Source organism: Leptonotus elevatus, chromosome 3 (assembly GCF_054856555.1).
Source record: "Leptonotus elevatus isolate MCC_2025b chromosome 3, RoL_Lele_1.0, whole genome shotgun sequence".
Lineage (NCBI taxonomy): Eukaryota > Metazoa > Chordata > Actinopteri > Syngnathiformes > Syngnathidae > Leptonotus > Leptonotus elevatus.
Genome location: NC_141241.1, coordinates 6,940,811 through 6,956,311, shown reverse-complemented (window position 1 = coordinate 6,956,311; position 15,501 = coordinate 6,940,811). Strand labels below are relative to the sequence as shown.

The following is a 15,501-nucleotide window of genomic DNA, read 5'->3' as shown; positions in this document are numbered from 1 at the left end:
TAGGACAAAACAGTTTGGTGTTTTTATTGATGTATAAGTCTATCTATTTTAGAGCTAAAATATGTAACAAAGGAAGGGGTTAAGATTCTCACAAATTTGCTTAGAGGAAAATAGAACAATGTTATATATTTAGATTTTATTTTATTTTTTACTGTAGCTTCAGTAAAACTGGAAACCATAAATATAATCTAATAATTATTTGAAATACGATTTGTTTTTTTTTGTATATTTTCTTAACGAAGTATGTATTTGTATTTATCTGATTTGTGTGTGTGTGTGTTTTTTTAAACTGCTCTTACCATAGTTTCAGTAAAAATGGAAACCAAAAATATAATGGAATTTTAATTTGAAAAAAGATTCCCCCCCCCGTCAGAATATGTTAAATGTATACTGTTTGAAGCGTGCAAAGAGGTGAATTTGAATTATTCATAATAGACACGACAAAAATCCTATGATCAAATATACATATGACTATATTTGTATAGCTTAGTTTGAAATGCATATTGCCCATTTAATTCCTTAACATTAATATTAACATTAACATTTCAGTCATTCTCGAGGCTGATATGATGATTTTATTGTTTCCCCCGCAATGTTCATTTTACATTGCCGTATCCCATGGCGATGACAAATCCATCCTTATGAAACGCCGATCTCGCGATACATTGCCGTATCCCATGGCGATGACAAATCCATCCTTATGAAACGTCGGTCTCGCGATACATTGCCGTATCCCATGGCGATGACAAATCCATCCTTATGAAACGCCGATCTCGCGATAGCTGTCAACGAGATCAAAAGCGGAAGTAAATAGTCAGATAGGCACGTTAGCTACCGAGGGGCGTAAATAAAAAAGTGATACGTTCAGCGTGCAAATCACCTGCATTTTTTAACTGGTTAATTTTAATTCTAATTTAGAGTCAAGTTCGTGGAAACGGTTGATACATAGGCGCACCTGAGACGTGAATCCGTATCAGTCGCGTTACAGGCTTCCGATAGCACGTTTTGCGGCCTGGGACTTATGCTAAGTCAATCAGCATTGTTACCGCTGAGTTAAGCTAACGGCGCGTTTAGCATCTGAGCTGAAACTAAAGACTGAAGTGGCCACTTACTTCAGCAAATGTCCATTCTTCATCGAAGCGTATAATCAATCCGGGCAGTGGTGAATAAACAATTTCCGGCTGGATATAAAATGATAATAGAAAATCTGGATGCTTTGAAAACATGGCTGTCTGACACGCTCGAGCCCATGTAAGTAGAAACGTTAGCTGTTAGCTGCAACTAAGTTGACACTGTAGTTAACTCGGTGAGAATGAGATTTTGTTCCACAAGCATACACATAGACAGCAGAAAAGTGTGGATGGCATTAATAGTTCGTTTATTTAATAACATGTCTATATTATCCCCGAAGACCTGCTTCCATTTTAAAGTTGTTTGTTCTACTATTGTAGCTGCGATGCAGACCCATCAGCACTCGCCAAGTATGTTGTTGCCCTGGTGAAGAAAGACAAAAGTGAAAAAGAACTAAAAGCCTTGTGTATTGACCAGTTGGACGTGTTTCTCCAGAAGGGTACCTATTGATCTTATAGTAACAATTTGTCCAGCAACAACTATTGTCTGATCTTCAACATGGTTTCTATTGACTATTTTGTTGTTATTGACTCAAATTATCTTCCAGAGACTCAGCAATTTGTGGACAAGCTGTTTGATGCTATAGACAGCAAAAGCTACCTGCCTCGGACGGAACCACCACCCACTTTGGTCAAGGTTGATAAAGATGAGGCGAAAAAAGAGGAGGTAACTTTTTTATTTATTTATCATAAAATGAGGAGAAGTGGTTTGGAAGATGGATTGATAAATGTGTTTAATTTGTTCCTAATTGTATCACATGAAAAGAAGGGACAACCAGACGCATATCATAGTTTCACCATAGCATGTCTCTTGATTGTTAAAATTGTATATCAAATTTTATTTTTCCCGTTGTAATGTAAAATTGGAATTTGGCCTAACATGCATCACATTTGTTGTTCAGGCAAACAGAGAAGAAGAACGTGACAAAAAGTTCTCTCGAAGAGTGAATATCAGCCCTCCTCCATCAAGTTCTCGTTACAGTCGAGATAGCAGGTGTGTGCAGCAAATGTCAATTTTACATGTAATGTTTTGTATCATCTTTAACTTCCTATCATATATGTTGTTGTAATCCAAATTATTAGGAGAGTAGATGACCGTAAGAGAGATGACCGTCCCAGGAAGAGGGATTATGACCGCAACCCACCCAGAAGGGACTCTTACCGTGATCGCTACAATCGGAGGAGGGGTCGCAGTCGTAGTTACAGTCGTAGCCGAAGCCGGAGTTGGAGCAAGGATCGTAATCGTGACCGAGACAGGGACAGAGACCGGGACAGAGACCGCGACCGGGATCGAGCCCGAAGCGGGAGTCCTCCACACAGCAGAACTCGTTCAAGAAGTAGAGGTAAGACAGTGATTGTTGCAAGTGCAGAGATTTGCTGAAAGAAAATGCATTAAATACCAGCATTAGGAACTGGCCTATTCCAGTTGTGATAGTGGCTCATTCTGCCCTGAATAGAAAGAAATACTTCGGATACCTGGCAACACTTATTAATAACTTAAATAAATTAATAAATTAATATCAAGCTGTTTGCTCTCAAATGATTAGTTTCGGTTTAATTTATGTAACTCTGGTTTCACTGTAATGCGTCACACTCTTCGTTTACAGAACGGGATCCTGGGAAGTTGAAGTATGATCACGATCGACCGGACAGGTTGGAAGGAACTGAGGCTTACACCCCGGCTGTTCTGGTTTCCACCGCAACCACTTCCCATTTCCCCTTGCCAACACTGAGCAGCACCATTACAGTCATCGCGCCCACTCATCATCACAGCAACAACACAACTGAAAGCTGGTCAGATTTCCACCCAGAGCACCCTGTGGATCGCGGCCCTTTCAGGGGCCCCCCTCCTCAACCGAGAAAACGGTGCCGTGACTATGATGGTGAGAAAAACAGCTTTTTGCGCTCATTAAACCCATGTAGACATTATTTTGGTAATGGTGTCATGTCTGTCCTTCAGAAAAAGGCTTCTGCATGAGAGGAGACATGTGCCCTTTCGACCATGGCAGTGACCCAGTTGTAGTGGAGGATGTCGGTCTGCCCAATATGCTGCCCTTCCAACCTCCACCCATCCCGGGTGTGGACGGTCCTCCGCCCCCAGGCCTTCCACCTCCACCACTAATGAACCCCTCACCTGTGAATCTGGGGCCTCCTGTACCTCCACCAGGCACTCTTCCACCAAGCCTTCCGCCCGTTGCAGGTAAGAAATTTAACACATGCTGGAGAATAAGCACTTGCATTTTGAGCGACATTTTGAACATTGTCTAAAAAGGTTACAGTTACATTTTATTTTGATTTGCCTCTACTGACAGTCAATAACAACATCTTAAGTACAGAATTATTTCCGCCTGTTATAGGTCTTTACGTTTTTCTGCCATTTCAGGACCACCGCCACCTCTTCCTCCACTTCAACCATCTGGAATGGATGCTCCTCCAAATTCCATTACGAGTGCTGTTCCCACTATTGTCACCTCTGGCATGCGCTCTTCAATGCCTACACCACTTTTCTCCTCAAGTAATAGTAGTTGTGTGACTTTGATTGTTCGCTCTTTAATGCATTTGCAACCTATTGACACAAATATTAGTTACACCGTTTCTTGTTGTACTCTATTCGCCAGATACGTATGAGACTGATGTGTACAACCCTGAGGCTCCAAGTATCACGAGTAACTCCAGGCCAATGTACCGTCACCGGGTCAATGCCCAGAGGCCCAACCTGATTGGCCTCACTATGGGGGATGTGGACCAGCCACAGAAAGGTAGGCCTCATCTGATTGCATATATTGGAACATATGATGGAACATAATTTGATTCTGGATCAGTATTTCATATATTTTATTACATTGCTTTTGGAGACATTTTGAATAAATTTACATCATTACATGCAAAAAAATAGCTTTTCCATGCATGTTCGACATTTTCAGCGTATATAATAATTACGGGCTAATGGTCTTATGCCCTTACCTGTGTAATGGTCAACTCTTTTTGAGAAGCATTATGTAGACCAGTCAGTTAGGCTTTGCCCTTTCTCAGACAAAGTTCCAAACAACAGTATGAGAATTGTTATGGATTCTGGCCTGAGGAAAAGACCAGCTGCTTCACATGATGGAGGCATTCTCCACAAGAAACCTTGGTTTGACAGGTGAGACCTTAAGTGGAATATTACCGTGGCGGGAATAACAAAAGTCGCTTCACACACATATACACACACACTTTATTCTTTTGCTCCCCAGACCCAACTATAACAAACCCAACCACCTGGGCTACCACAGAAGGGGTCCCTTCAACTCTACTAACCCAAAGCTGCTTGTTCGGCAAATACCCTCTGAACTCAACAACATCAGCAAACTCAATGAACATTTCAGCAAGTTTGGGACCATCGTCAACCTGCAGGTAAGTCAACTTTTAACTGCTGTTTCTTTTGTTTATCTACTGTCTGGTGGTGCAAAGGTGAGCAATTCTGCCCATGAGCTAATATTTAACTTTGGGAGCATGCACGTGTACGTGTCTGTCAATGTCATTTAAATATAAAGAATGTGATTTATCTTTACAGTGTATAGTTGGATCTTTGCAAAATAAAGTTTAAGATGGACATTTGATTCTCAAAGTGTTTGAAATACTGTTAAAGTGTTTCATAATCACAGTTTGTTGTATATTTATATTTACATATTGTCTTATTGGCAATTGTCTCTCTTAGGGCTCGTAAATGCAGAAATGAAGCTGATCTTTTTGTTAATCATTTTTAAAAGGTTTCCCATAAAATAAATAAAATAAAAACCGTTTCAAGAAATATGTGTCCACATGAAGGCGCTGAAATGCCGTAGTATATATTCAAGGCCTGAAGTGGCACTGTATTGCTGCCACAGGAAGTCTCTTATTAAACAGCAATGGCAGGAATGTAAAGCACGCAAGAAAAGGAGACGTTTGTGTAGATTTACGACGAGGTAGAACTTCAATTTGCAAAAGAAAGCTCATATCACCGTCAAGGTAAAGAACGTCCAACACGATCCACAATTGTTGGAGATGTTGCCATGTTCGTGCACAGTCACACGAAAACTACGGCAACGACGTCATCGTTTCAGGAAATGTGTGCGTGTGTGTAGGGCACTGTTTTGAGATCTATCTTTTGAGATCGCCGACTCCATGTGGACGAAACATTGAAACAATAAAATAGCTTAACAGATACACAGGAACACATTTCTGTGTGGACGTGGCCGCCGGGAAACTTCGTGGCCGGTTTTGGTCCCTAATTATTGTGCGAATAATGGGGATCCACAAATCCTTAGCATTAAGGTTTCATTCCGTTAGTTTTAAGGAAAGCATTATCCCTCAAATAATAATGTCACAACTATTTAAGTGCCATTTATTCTGCATTGTTATCACTTTTTAAGATATGCTCTATATTTCCAAAGGTGGCCTACCAGAATGACCCAGAGGGGGCGCTGATCCAGTTTGCATCCCCAGATGAGGCCAAGCGGGCCATACAAAGCACGGAGGCTGTCCTCAATAACCGCTTCATCCGAGTGCATTGGTTCCGGGAGAATGGAAGTGATGGACCGGGACAGGGTCTGCCTCACGTACAGCAGTTACAGTCACAGCCAGCCATGGTAAACTATTATTTTTGGTCTTATCAACATAGTCATGAGGTTGGGGGAGATTCACACTGCACAAATTATCATTCCTACACTGTTCTAGCATCGTTTGAGTTGGAATTTTTTTGTTTTAGATTATGTACACATTAATGTCCATTTTGGTGTAAACAGTACAGCAATTACATTAATAAATTTTCCAGCAACAACATTTATGGGTTGAGTTTTTTTTTTACAGCATTTATTTAAATCTTTCTGTCATTCAGCAGCCCTCAGCGACGTCGTTGAAGCAGTCTGTCAAAGATCGCCTTGGGCCTCTTCTCGCTGCAAACTCTGAGCCTTCACAAGATTCCAGTTTAGCCTCTCAGGTGCGTATTTGTGGGAGTGCTGTGAGTCTGCTTGTCAAAAGTATATTATTTGTAATGACATGTAACCCCTTCGCCCTCTTCCAACTAATTCAGAACCCTGCTAAGGTGTCAGTGAAAGAGCGTTTGGGTTTCTCGGCCAAACCTGCTGCTCCTGTTGAAAAGGTAACTGTCAGTCAATCAGATCTTCATCTTTCCCTATATATTGTATAAAGTTTTTTTTGTGTTCACATTTTATGCAATTTCAGGTGTTTTCAACTTTGGCAGGCCTCTCAAAGACCGTATACAATCCCGCAGCCTTAAAAGCTGCCCAAAAAAACAAAGAAGACTCTGTGAAGAAAAAACAGGTGAGAAGGGAAATGGTGTTAAAAGACTGTAAGGGGTCACAAACCCCCCCCCCCCCCCCCCCCCAAACCCCCCGCCCAGTGCCTGTTATTGACATGTAGGATGATGGAAGTACAATTCTATATTTATAAATATAATCATACCAGAGGTGGGCGCGTCAATGAATTTTGAGTGATTGTCATTCGTCAATTGTCAACAGTCGGGAGCCCCTTCCGTCATTGTCAATCCGTCAATATTTCATCCGTCCATGCTGACGAAAAAGCCACTTACGGCAATGCTTCTTAGCCTGTCAATATTTCAAAGTTTCCCGTCATTTGGCAATTGTCAACAAAATGGGCGTCCATCATTGACGGGTTGACGGAATGCCTCGCCTCTGAATTACACGTTTCAAAGGTTTGTTGTCATTAAATTTTCTAGGGGTTGTTTTTCTATTAACTAGTCACGGTTTTAGTAGAAGTGAGAAGTAATTCATGCTACGGCGAAATCAAATGTAAACTAACGGAACGTATAGTGGGAAATACCCAGTGGCATTGGTTGCGCTCTACTGTAATGCAGTTGTAAAATTCAATAGCATCAAGTATTTGATAATGTCCTGTTTGATAAACGCTTTCACAGGAAGCCCTAAGGCTACAGCAAGATGTGCGGAAGAAGAAGCAGGAAATACTGGAGAAGCACATTGAAACACAGAAGGTACGATCATCTGGATGATTGTACTGATGGAGGCTGAAGAAAGTGACAAAAGAATGTTGATTTCAATTCATTTAATTCAACAGTAAATAAAACAGGTTACTTAAAGGGATACTTTATTTATTTAGGCATTTTCAGCAGTAAGAAGGTAATATTTTGTCTGTAACTAATTTGACAACCTCACTATTTTTCATGTACAATTTATACCTTTAAAAAACACATCTTTTCTACTTGCTGTCGACTGAAAATGACATCACATAAGCTCAGAGCTCAGGTAACGACCAATCATAGCATAGTTTGCAAACGTCACATGACCAAACCCAGAAAGCAGGTGAGCCGTGATAGGTTGTTACTGGAGCTCGGAGCACCTGTGATGTCATTTTCAGTCGACAGCAAGTGGCAAAATGTGTTTCTGAAGGTATTGTACATGAGAAATAATTTAATCAAATTAAATGCTTCTGAAAATGGCTAAATTAGTCCAAGTATCCCTTAAAACATTGAGTGAAGTAGTTTCCGTTATATTCCAAATCAGAATAATCTACATTGGCAATCAGCTAATTTGTAATATGTGAGTTGTGGAGTTGTAAAAGTTTAATGTGTATTTAGCTTAAAGATGTCACATGCAGGGTTTGACGACAGTAATTGCTTTTGAAATGTTCCAAAACACGATTGTTGGCTAATGCTTATACCCTGAAATGCTCCAATTATGCCTCTGCTGTCCACAGCTCCTGATCTCCAAACTTGAGAAAAACAAAACAATGAAAGCAGAGGATAAAGCCAAGATCATGGAAACCTTGGGCACTTTAACCAAGAGCATCACCAAACTACAAGAGGAGATAAAAAGCATCTCAAGCAGAAGCAGCAATCTACTGCCCACAGTCAAGACCAAGGCCCAAGTAATACTTTGTGAATGCTCAGCACAAACATTCAGCTCTTATTGTATTCAGTTTTTTTATTTGTTACTTTTTCTTCCTTATTTGGACATGATTTTGATTCCGTCTGCCTTCAATTTCTATGAAAGATAAGATAAGATAATGTAATGTTGTTTTTTCTCCCAGGCTCAGAGAGAACTGCTGGATACAGAACTGGACCTGTACAAGAAGACTCAATCCGGAGAAGACACTGCTTTGTTGAAGATTAAGTATACCCAGTTGCAGATAGAGGTACAGTTGTGCTAAATTTGCATATGCTGCCAGAATTTTTAAGACTTGCTATATTCCTAAAAGAAAACCTGAGTGATCAGTAAAAACACATTTATTTTATTTTGAAAGGACTTCAAATTGAATTATAAGGCATTTCAGAATAGCACAACCATTAAACAAAACACAGCAAGTTCTCACTTCCAGTCATACATGGTTATATTTTCACTTCAATTTCATTTTGCTTGCCCCCCGTGCCCCTGTTCAGGCTGCTAAAAGGGGACTGCTGACACCGGGCCGAGGTCGCGGGATCTCAGCTCGAGGGCGTGGCGGTCTGAGGGCCCGTGGCAGAGGTGCCAGAGGACGGGGAAGAGGCGTTCCACTGCACGCGGTTGTGGACCATCGACCCAGAGCTCTGGAGATTTCCGCTTTCACAGAGATGGAGCGGGTACATCTGCTGCCACATTTTGCTGTAAGTCTGCTTATTCCTACAGTACTCAGAATAAGACAGTAGATGTCCACTAGATGCACTATTATGTGCAGTCCACCAATGCACATACTGGTTACATTATCCCCTTTGGACCCGTAGATGATTGCGGTGGACATATTTGTTTGTCTAAACCATTAAAATGCATAATTTGGATGATGCCCACACTTCGGGTTCATGATTGGATCCTAGCTAACCAATCACAATCGCAAGTTGATTTGCATGATGTTTGTTAAAAAAATTTCATCTAAGCTTGGTAAGTTTACAACACGTTAAAGCCATATTATCCTGGCGTCCACTGTAACACTATAATAAAAACACGAGATAAACCAAAATATTTTTTCCATGTTCTTATGTGGGAAAACAGTCGCCCCCCAAAAAATTTTTTACGAACAATGTGTCAACTAAAAATGTTGCCCAGCAGAATAAATGCGGGTCTGAAGGGGGTTAGACCAGTGAGAGTGGGAAAATTATAAAATTTTATTTTTAGTCTCAAAATTATTTAATACTAGTAATGTCTTTGTTCATCTGTCTGTGACGAATGCAAATATACTTGTATGTATTATTTTTGTTTGGTAGTGTGCCGTGAGAGTTTTCTAATGTAAGAAATGTGTCGTGGCTCCACGATAACAATCACAGATGGTTTCTAAACCAAACTGAAGTTTCTAAACTGTAAATATGTATGCATAATGTGGCACGTAGAGCGATGTTTCTGTCATTGGACGGATTGTGAAGTGACCAATGTCCCATGTTGACAATTTTAAAGCAATTTGGAGAAATTGAAGATTGCCGGATTGATGAAAACAGCTTGTCTGCCGTCATCACCTACAGGACAAGAGCAGAGGCTGAGCAGGTGAGTCACCTTCTAAATGTTATTGGCAATAATACAGTAGTTCTTAACCTGGGTTCGACCAAACCCCAGGGGTTTGGTGAGTCCGTATTATAGGGGCTCGGGAGAGGTCAAAAGACATACCCCGACTCAAATGATTCTGTGAATGCGCATAGAAAACTGTTGGGGTTCATACCTCCAGCAAGGTTAAGAACCACTGCAATGACACATTGTTTGTGGTGTTTAATTTTTTTCCCCCTTCAATGTGTTTTAATCTTGCATGCCTTTTTTTGCCCACCTGCAGGCGGCCCTCCATGGCATCAAGTTGAACAACCGCTATTTGCGCCTGGCCTGGCATAAGCCTGTCTTGACGCTGCATGCTACTGATGTGAATGAGGCAGAACCAGATGAGGATGAGGTTTGTGCTAAATCTCTTGTCTCTTGCAGATTAACAGACACATTTGTCATATTGCATTCCACATTATATAGGGCAAATGTGGTAATTCCATCATAGCACACAAGAGGGAGCCATTACACAAGGCTGCTCTGATTAGAACTTTTCTGTGCAGTCAGTGAACGATGTACTAGTTTAGAACAATGACAAAAGGTTGGCTTTTGTTTTCCAGCTCTTATATTGGATTTCTTTAGCTTCAGCATGTATATTAAATGTTTGTATGTGGACTGTCTGCTCTCAGCTTGCTAATTTTTGTTTTTGTTTTCTCCGCAGTACCCCGAAGAGTCCCTGAGCGATGATGCCTTGCTGCAGGATGACGACGAGGAGGAAGACGACAATGAACCTCGCTCCTGGCGCAGATGAAAATGATCTCAATGTTATTTCGCAGTTGAGTGCAACAATGACCAGTTGTTCAGCAATTTATTTATTTTAATGCCTGTTAATAAATCTGGAAAGGCACCTGGGCTTGACACCACACAGATGTAACTGGCTGAAGAAACAAACAACTTTGATTTTTAATATGTATTCCAGATGCAACCTTTTTTTTTTTTTAAATGCTCTTATTGTAGAAGTGTTTTTCTTTTTGTTTGTAATATGGATAACTAGTTTCTCTGGACATGTGACATTTTGCTGAATATTTGGTTTGAGAAAACAATTTCTGTAATACTGTTTAACAAAATGACAGACCATAAAGCTTTTTCAGAATAGTGTTACATTGATTGGTGGAAATTTCATATGTAAATATTTTATGTCTGGGTTCAGATCATTTGTACAAAAGCTTACTTTCTCTGCTTTAAATTTGAATTGTGTAGAGAGAAAAAAATAGAAATGGTCAAAAAATACTGCCAAAAACAGGTGGGAAAAAAGTATGGCAGTTAGACAAGCTCAATCCTTTAAAAGCTGTAACTGACCATTAAAACAAATAACTGGTCACCTAAAGAGCAAACTTCCTGAACAATTCCTCCATCCTGCAATTGTGGGATTGGTAAGGTAACCTGCAATATGTCAATGATTCCAGTCCAAGGTAAGGATCTATCAACAATTTCAGTCATTCGCACAGTAAAATGTACAGTATCCACAACAGTATAACTGTGAATCAAATCCTTGAAATGTTTATTTTTGTTGCAGGTGATCTTTCCAGAAGAAATTAAGAAACGTCAAACCTTGTTGGCGCTGTTTATATGGAATTAATTTATATTAAATATATGTATTTTCCTATTTGCTTAGCTTGTGATTATTTGCTCCCATATACAAATTGCAAGAAAATGTTCTCATATAGAGCATATATATATATATATATATATGCTGTATGAGAATATATATTAGGAAACAACAATCTCAGATGTCACAAGAAAAATCTATCTGTGTATAACTCAATTAGTTGATAACTGCGCAGAACATTAAGTATTAGCTATTTCAAACTAAAAATAAAGTGTGTTTTAAAATGTAAACACATTTTGTAGGACAATCGCAAGTCACAAAGCTATGTCATCTGTGTTGGTCAGCTTGGCCTTTCGCTTATAAATCCAGCAGTGACTTTAAGTGCTGCTAAACTTGGTGTGTGTATGAGGTGGCTCAGCACCCACAGAGACTCCCCGCAGAAAAAGCGCCCACAATTCCTCAGCCTTGGATAAGAGAGGACAAATAAGCCAATCAGCATGCAGCACTTCAAGTGTTCCCAGACCACCCCTGGTGCTTGTCTGGCTCGCAGATATAATTGTGAGGAATCAGATTTGCGCTTGTACAATTTTGGCCCTTCATCATTTAAGCTTTCCACACCACCATCTAGTGTAGCTAACCCTCATCCCTCCGTCTCAGTGAGAGGGTGTTAAAGGCCCCCCTCCCGCCATCTCATTTACCTACTGTGGCGTCACCAAACCTTCACGTACACGAGACAAAGGAAACATCAAGCTTCATTTGTGCTCAAACAAGCTGTAGGCCTAGTGATTTTTGCTTGTATGCATTGGCGTTGTTCAGAACTTCAGGCTACAGCCCTGACACTGACAGAATTCTGTGTAGCCCCAGTTATTGCCCTCCAGCATTTTATTTGATATTCTAAAATATATTTGAGAGACCATTTTAATTTATTGTCTCAGCCCGCCTTAACCCTCGGATGAGAAAAAAAAAAATCCTGGAACTGTCTCTGGTGTTATTTTATTTGTTATGGCATCCGTGTGATTTACACAATTAGCCACATTCCCACACGTGTTACAAAGTTACAATTCAAAAACACAGGTGACTTGCTGCTACACCTAATTGGACAAACCAAAAGGGAGCGCTATTTAGACCTTAATTTTTCTCTCCTTTATTCTTCCCTCCTATTTTTTTCTTCACTGGTAGTTTTGGTCATTTTGACATGTTTACAAAATTCTCTGGGGTCACCTAAACATTTAATTTATTTATTTATTTATTTATTTATTTATTTATTTATTTACTGTTGAGCAAGACTGAAAAGGTAAATTCAGTTATGTTTACTACAGGGGATTCTTTTGTTCAAACTTATTATTTGTCACTAAAAAGTTTGTTTATTGGGGCCCGTAGGGGCTTGAGAAGACGCTCGTATGTATATGCAGCATCTAGGCTAGTGCATAAAATAACACACTTTCCAGTGTATTTATTCAGATTCATTTGAATCTCATCTAAGCCTTTTCACAACACAAAAACATTCTTGCATGCCAATTAAGATAAAATACAACAATACCAAATTTTGACAAATCGTCATATCCGAATCCAAAATTATTGATTGTTCATGTGTATTTACAAACCTTTTGTCCTTTATTCAACCATGTAAGAATATAAAGAAGGTGTTTTCCACATTGACCCCCCTCCCCACCACTACAATGCCAGGCCTCTGTAAAGACATTAATATTTGATGTGGTCATGGGCTTCCATAAGCAAATTTCACTCCCTAGCAAGTGGAGCCAAAGCATGATTAATTTAGTATTTCTACCCCTTTAAACAACACAGGGCCCCTGGCCACAAAGCTAGGCACAGTTTGAAACGAAAGTAGCAACCCCTAAATCATAATCAGCATCGTCATTCAGCATCATGTGGCTTTGGGGACACATTGTTGTTCTCGCTCAGCATCTGCACTCGTGTGAAGAAGGCCTTGCCTCACACCAACATGCACGTTCTGTTCATGATGGCTTTAGTCTACTTCTCAGTCCACCTAGGGTTGTCTGCTCGTTCAGCTTGTTGGCTGCAAGTTCTGTTCAGTTGACCTCCATGAAGAACCTGACCTCTGATGGAGTGCAGATCTCAGGGAAATTTACATTACATCAATGTTTTAGTGTCAGAAAACATAAACGACATAAACGGGTGAGCTCTCAAAAGCGACAATAGTACAGTTACCATGGTAATGCTGAAATCATTTTTAAAATACATTCCTATATAAACAGTTTCATTTACTGTTCATTAATAATAATGATAATACAAGGGGTTAATACTAAAGTCTTTAGTCCACTCTCAACCATAACAGTGCTTTTTGCATATGAAGATGAGAAAAGTTTGCTTTTTCAGGTGCAAATGTGTGTGAAAATAAATTTATAAGTGCTTCAAATCTTTATTTGAGACAACTTTAAAAAAAAAAAACGTTTGTTCCAAACTTTTAAAAAATGGTTTACATGAAGTGCGCTCTAAAAAGCAAAATAATTGAACCAACTTAAGTCTAAAAAGAGAATTGTTGACCAACTTATTGAATTGCTTAATAATGAAGTTAATCCAAGTTAAGTTTAATTAATTATTAGGTAATTAAGTTTAATAAATGGAGTTCATTAAACTGTAACTTAATTGTTAACACACAATTGAATTAAGTTAATCCAAGTTAATATACAGTATTAAGTTTAATTAATTATGAGGTAAAGCAATTCAATTAAGTTGGTCAACCATTCTTTTTTTAGACTTAAGTTATAAATAAGTAAAATAAATAAAATAAATAAAATAAATAAAATAAATAAAATAAATAAAATATTATTATTATTATTAAATTGGTTCAACAATTCCCTTTTTAGAGTGTACCAGTGGTTCTCTCTCTCTCTTTTTTTGTTACGTCCCCTAGGACGAAGAAAATGCACCTCCCTCAACTCTCCGCCGTGACTTTAAATACAATCATTTCTCCTTAAAATTATTGTAAAGACACCTCTGCAGAGAAGCTGATACTCCTTGCACACTCTCTGACAATGAGGGCACCACTGCCAACTACTGTAGTGGATGTGCAATTACACATTATTCTTGTAAGGCAAAAAAGCATGTTCCCTGAGGTATTTAAGAAAAAAGTAGCGTCTGGGCTAAACAATAAAGCCAATTTAATTATTTCAATTTCGGACCACTTGAAATAATTGGTTTGCTTCACCTTAAAAAATAATTTAGTTTAAATGTTTTATTTTTGTTTGGTATTAGTGGTCGTCCAATTTATTGGATTAAATATTGTTACTTTTATATTTCTTCATTTTAATATTGTTGATGATTTTTTTTGTCAGATCCTGTATGAGTTAATTGCCTTGCTCATTGACATGTTGACAATGCTCTCGAAGTGCTTTTCTTGCCAGTGCTTAATGGGAAATCTTTTGTGATGCCTTGTCACTGCCACGTCGAGCGTGTTCATCGTAGCCACCGTGACTGTGATTAGTCCGTCCGCTAACCTGATCATCGTATAGTTGAACTCCATTACAGATAACGTGCTTGTGCAGATGCTGCAGCACACGGCAGGTTGCTTCCCGGGCCGTCCCCTCTCACATTGATTGCTCCTGTGATTTGCAGCATGCAATCCGATGCTCTGTGACAGCTTGTAACTGAGGTTAAAGATGGCAATTTAATTATGTGTCAGAGGTCACGTTAAAATCTGACCCTTGACCCCTGACTGCAGGACCATCTGATTAGTGACAACCTAGCATGATTGTTTAAGCAACATTGCAGAGAATGTGTGCATGGTAACAGATCATGAATGAAGCCTGACCTTTGATGGGGGACTTACATTACGAAAAGGATACCTTGAATTTGTGCATCTTTGTCATGTAAACTAAACTTTCCTGAAACAAATGTGTGCAATACAATACATTTCCCATGTCACAGAAATGGTTGTTGTAGCCAGAAGGTGATGAAGCCACTATAATTAGCTGTTTAATGTACACACATAAAAAAATCCCATTATACTCAACAGCCAAAAGTGTATTTCTAATGAGAAGCATTCATCCAGATGGACAAAGGCATCAGTGTTGTTGCTGACGTTCTTCTCTTGTAGACATAAAAATAATTTGAGGTACTCGGTTAATCTGGACTATCTGTTTCCATGGCAAGTCCAGCGCAAGTCTAACAGAAAGTGGAGCCTAATTTTGCGCATGGGTAAGAGTTTTGTTTCTTTTGGTACTTTGCTTGCCTAGTGTTGATGGAGTATTGTGTTGAATCTGTCGTGTTACCGCAGTAGGATGGAACACAGCCAACTCCAGGCCAATCAAAGTGGCTCCTCTCATTCTCTTTA

The 15,501-nt window shown here is 39.4% G+C and overlaps 1 protein-coding gene across 4 annotated transcripts; it reads left to right on the top strand.

The window, feature by feature from the left end:
* Positions 1 to 780: 780 nt before the first annotated feature.
* On the top strand, positions 781 to 11,246 carry rbm26 (RNA binding motif protein 26). Of its 4 annotated transcripts, none has more exons than XM_086071975.1 (22): positions 781 to 1,251; positions 1,452 to 1,570; positions 1,679 to 1,797; positions 2,033 to 2,124; positions 2,214 to 2,473; positions 2,738 to 3,013; positions 3,091 to 3,330; positions 3,514 to 3,645; positions 3,749 to 3,889; positions 4,164 to 4,272; positions 4,364 to 4,523; positions 5,543 to 5,737; positions 5,989 to 6,087; positions 6,181 to 6,249; positions 6,333 to 6,431; positions 7,045 to 7,119; positions 7,842 to 8,012; positions 8,175 to 8,279; positions 8,524 to 8,727; positions 9,509 to 9,595; positions 9,876 to 9,989; positions 10,299 to 11,246. In XM_086071975.1, exons 1-22 carry the CDS (start codon positions 1,193 to 1,195, stop codon positions 10,386 to 10,388), a joined length of 3,015 nt encoding a protein of 1,004 aa, XP_085928101.1. In that variant the 5' UTR covers positions 781 to 1,192; the 3' UTR covers positions 10,389 to 11,246. The 4 variants fall into 4 exon arrangements, with proteins under 4 accessions (XP_085928101.1, XP_085928100.1, XP_085928099.1 ...); XM_086071974.1 differs by having other exon boundaries at positions 5,986 to 6,087; XM_086071973.1 differs by having other exon boundaries at positions 3,514 to 3,654.
* Positions 11,247 to 15,501: the final 4,255 nt, after the last annotated feature.

What these genes read in the sequence shown, in the direction of transcription:
- rbm26 (XM_086071972.1), top strand. Translation starts at nt 1,193, where the DNA reads ATGATAATAGAAAATCTGGATGCTTTGAAAACATGGCTGTCTGACACG. An exon ending in TTTCTCCTCAAGTAATAGTA is followed by an intron (nt 3,655 to 3,748) that starts GTTGTGTGACTT and finishes TCTATTCGCCAG; the next exon opens with ATACGTATGAGACTGATGTG. An exon ending in ACTCTGTGAAGAAAAAACAG is followed by an intron (nt 6,432 to 7,044) that starts GTGAGAAGGGAA and finishes ACGCTTTCACAG; the next exon opens with GAAGCCCTAAGGCTACAGCA.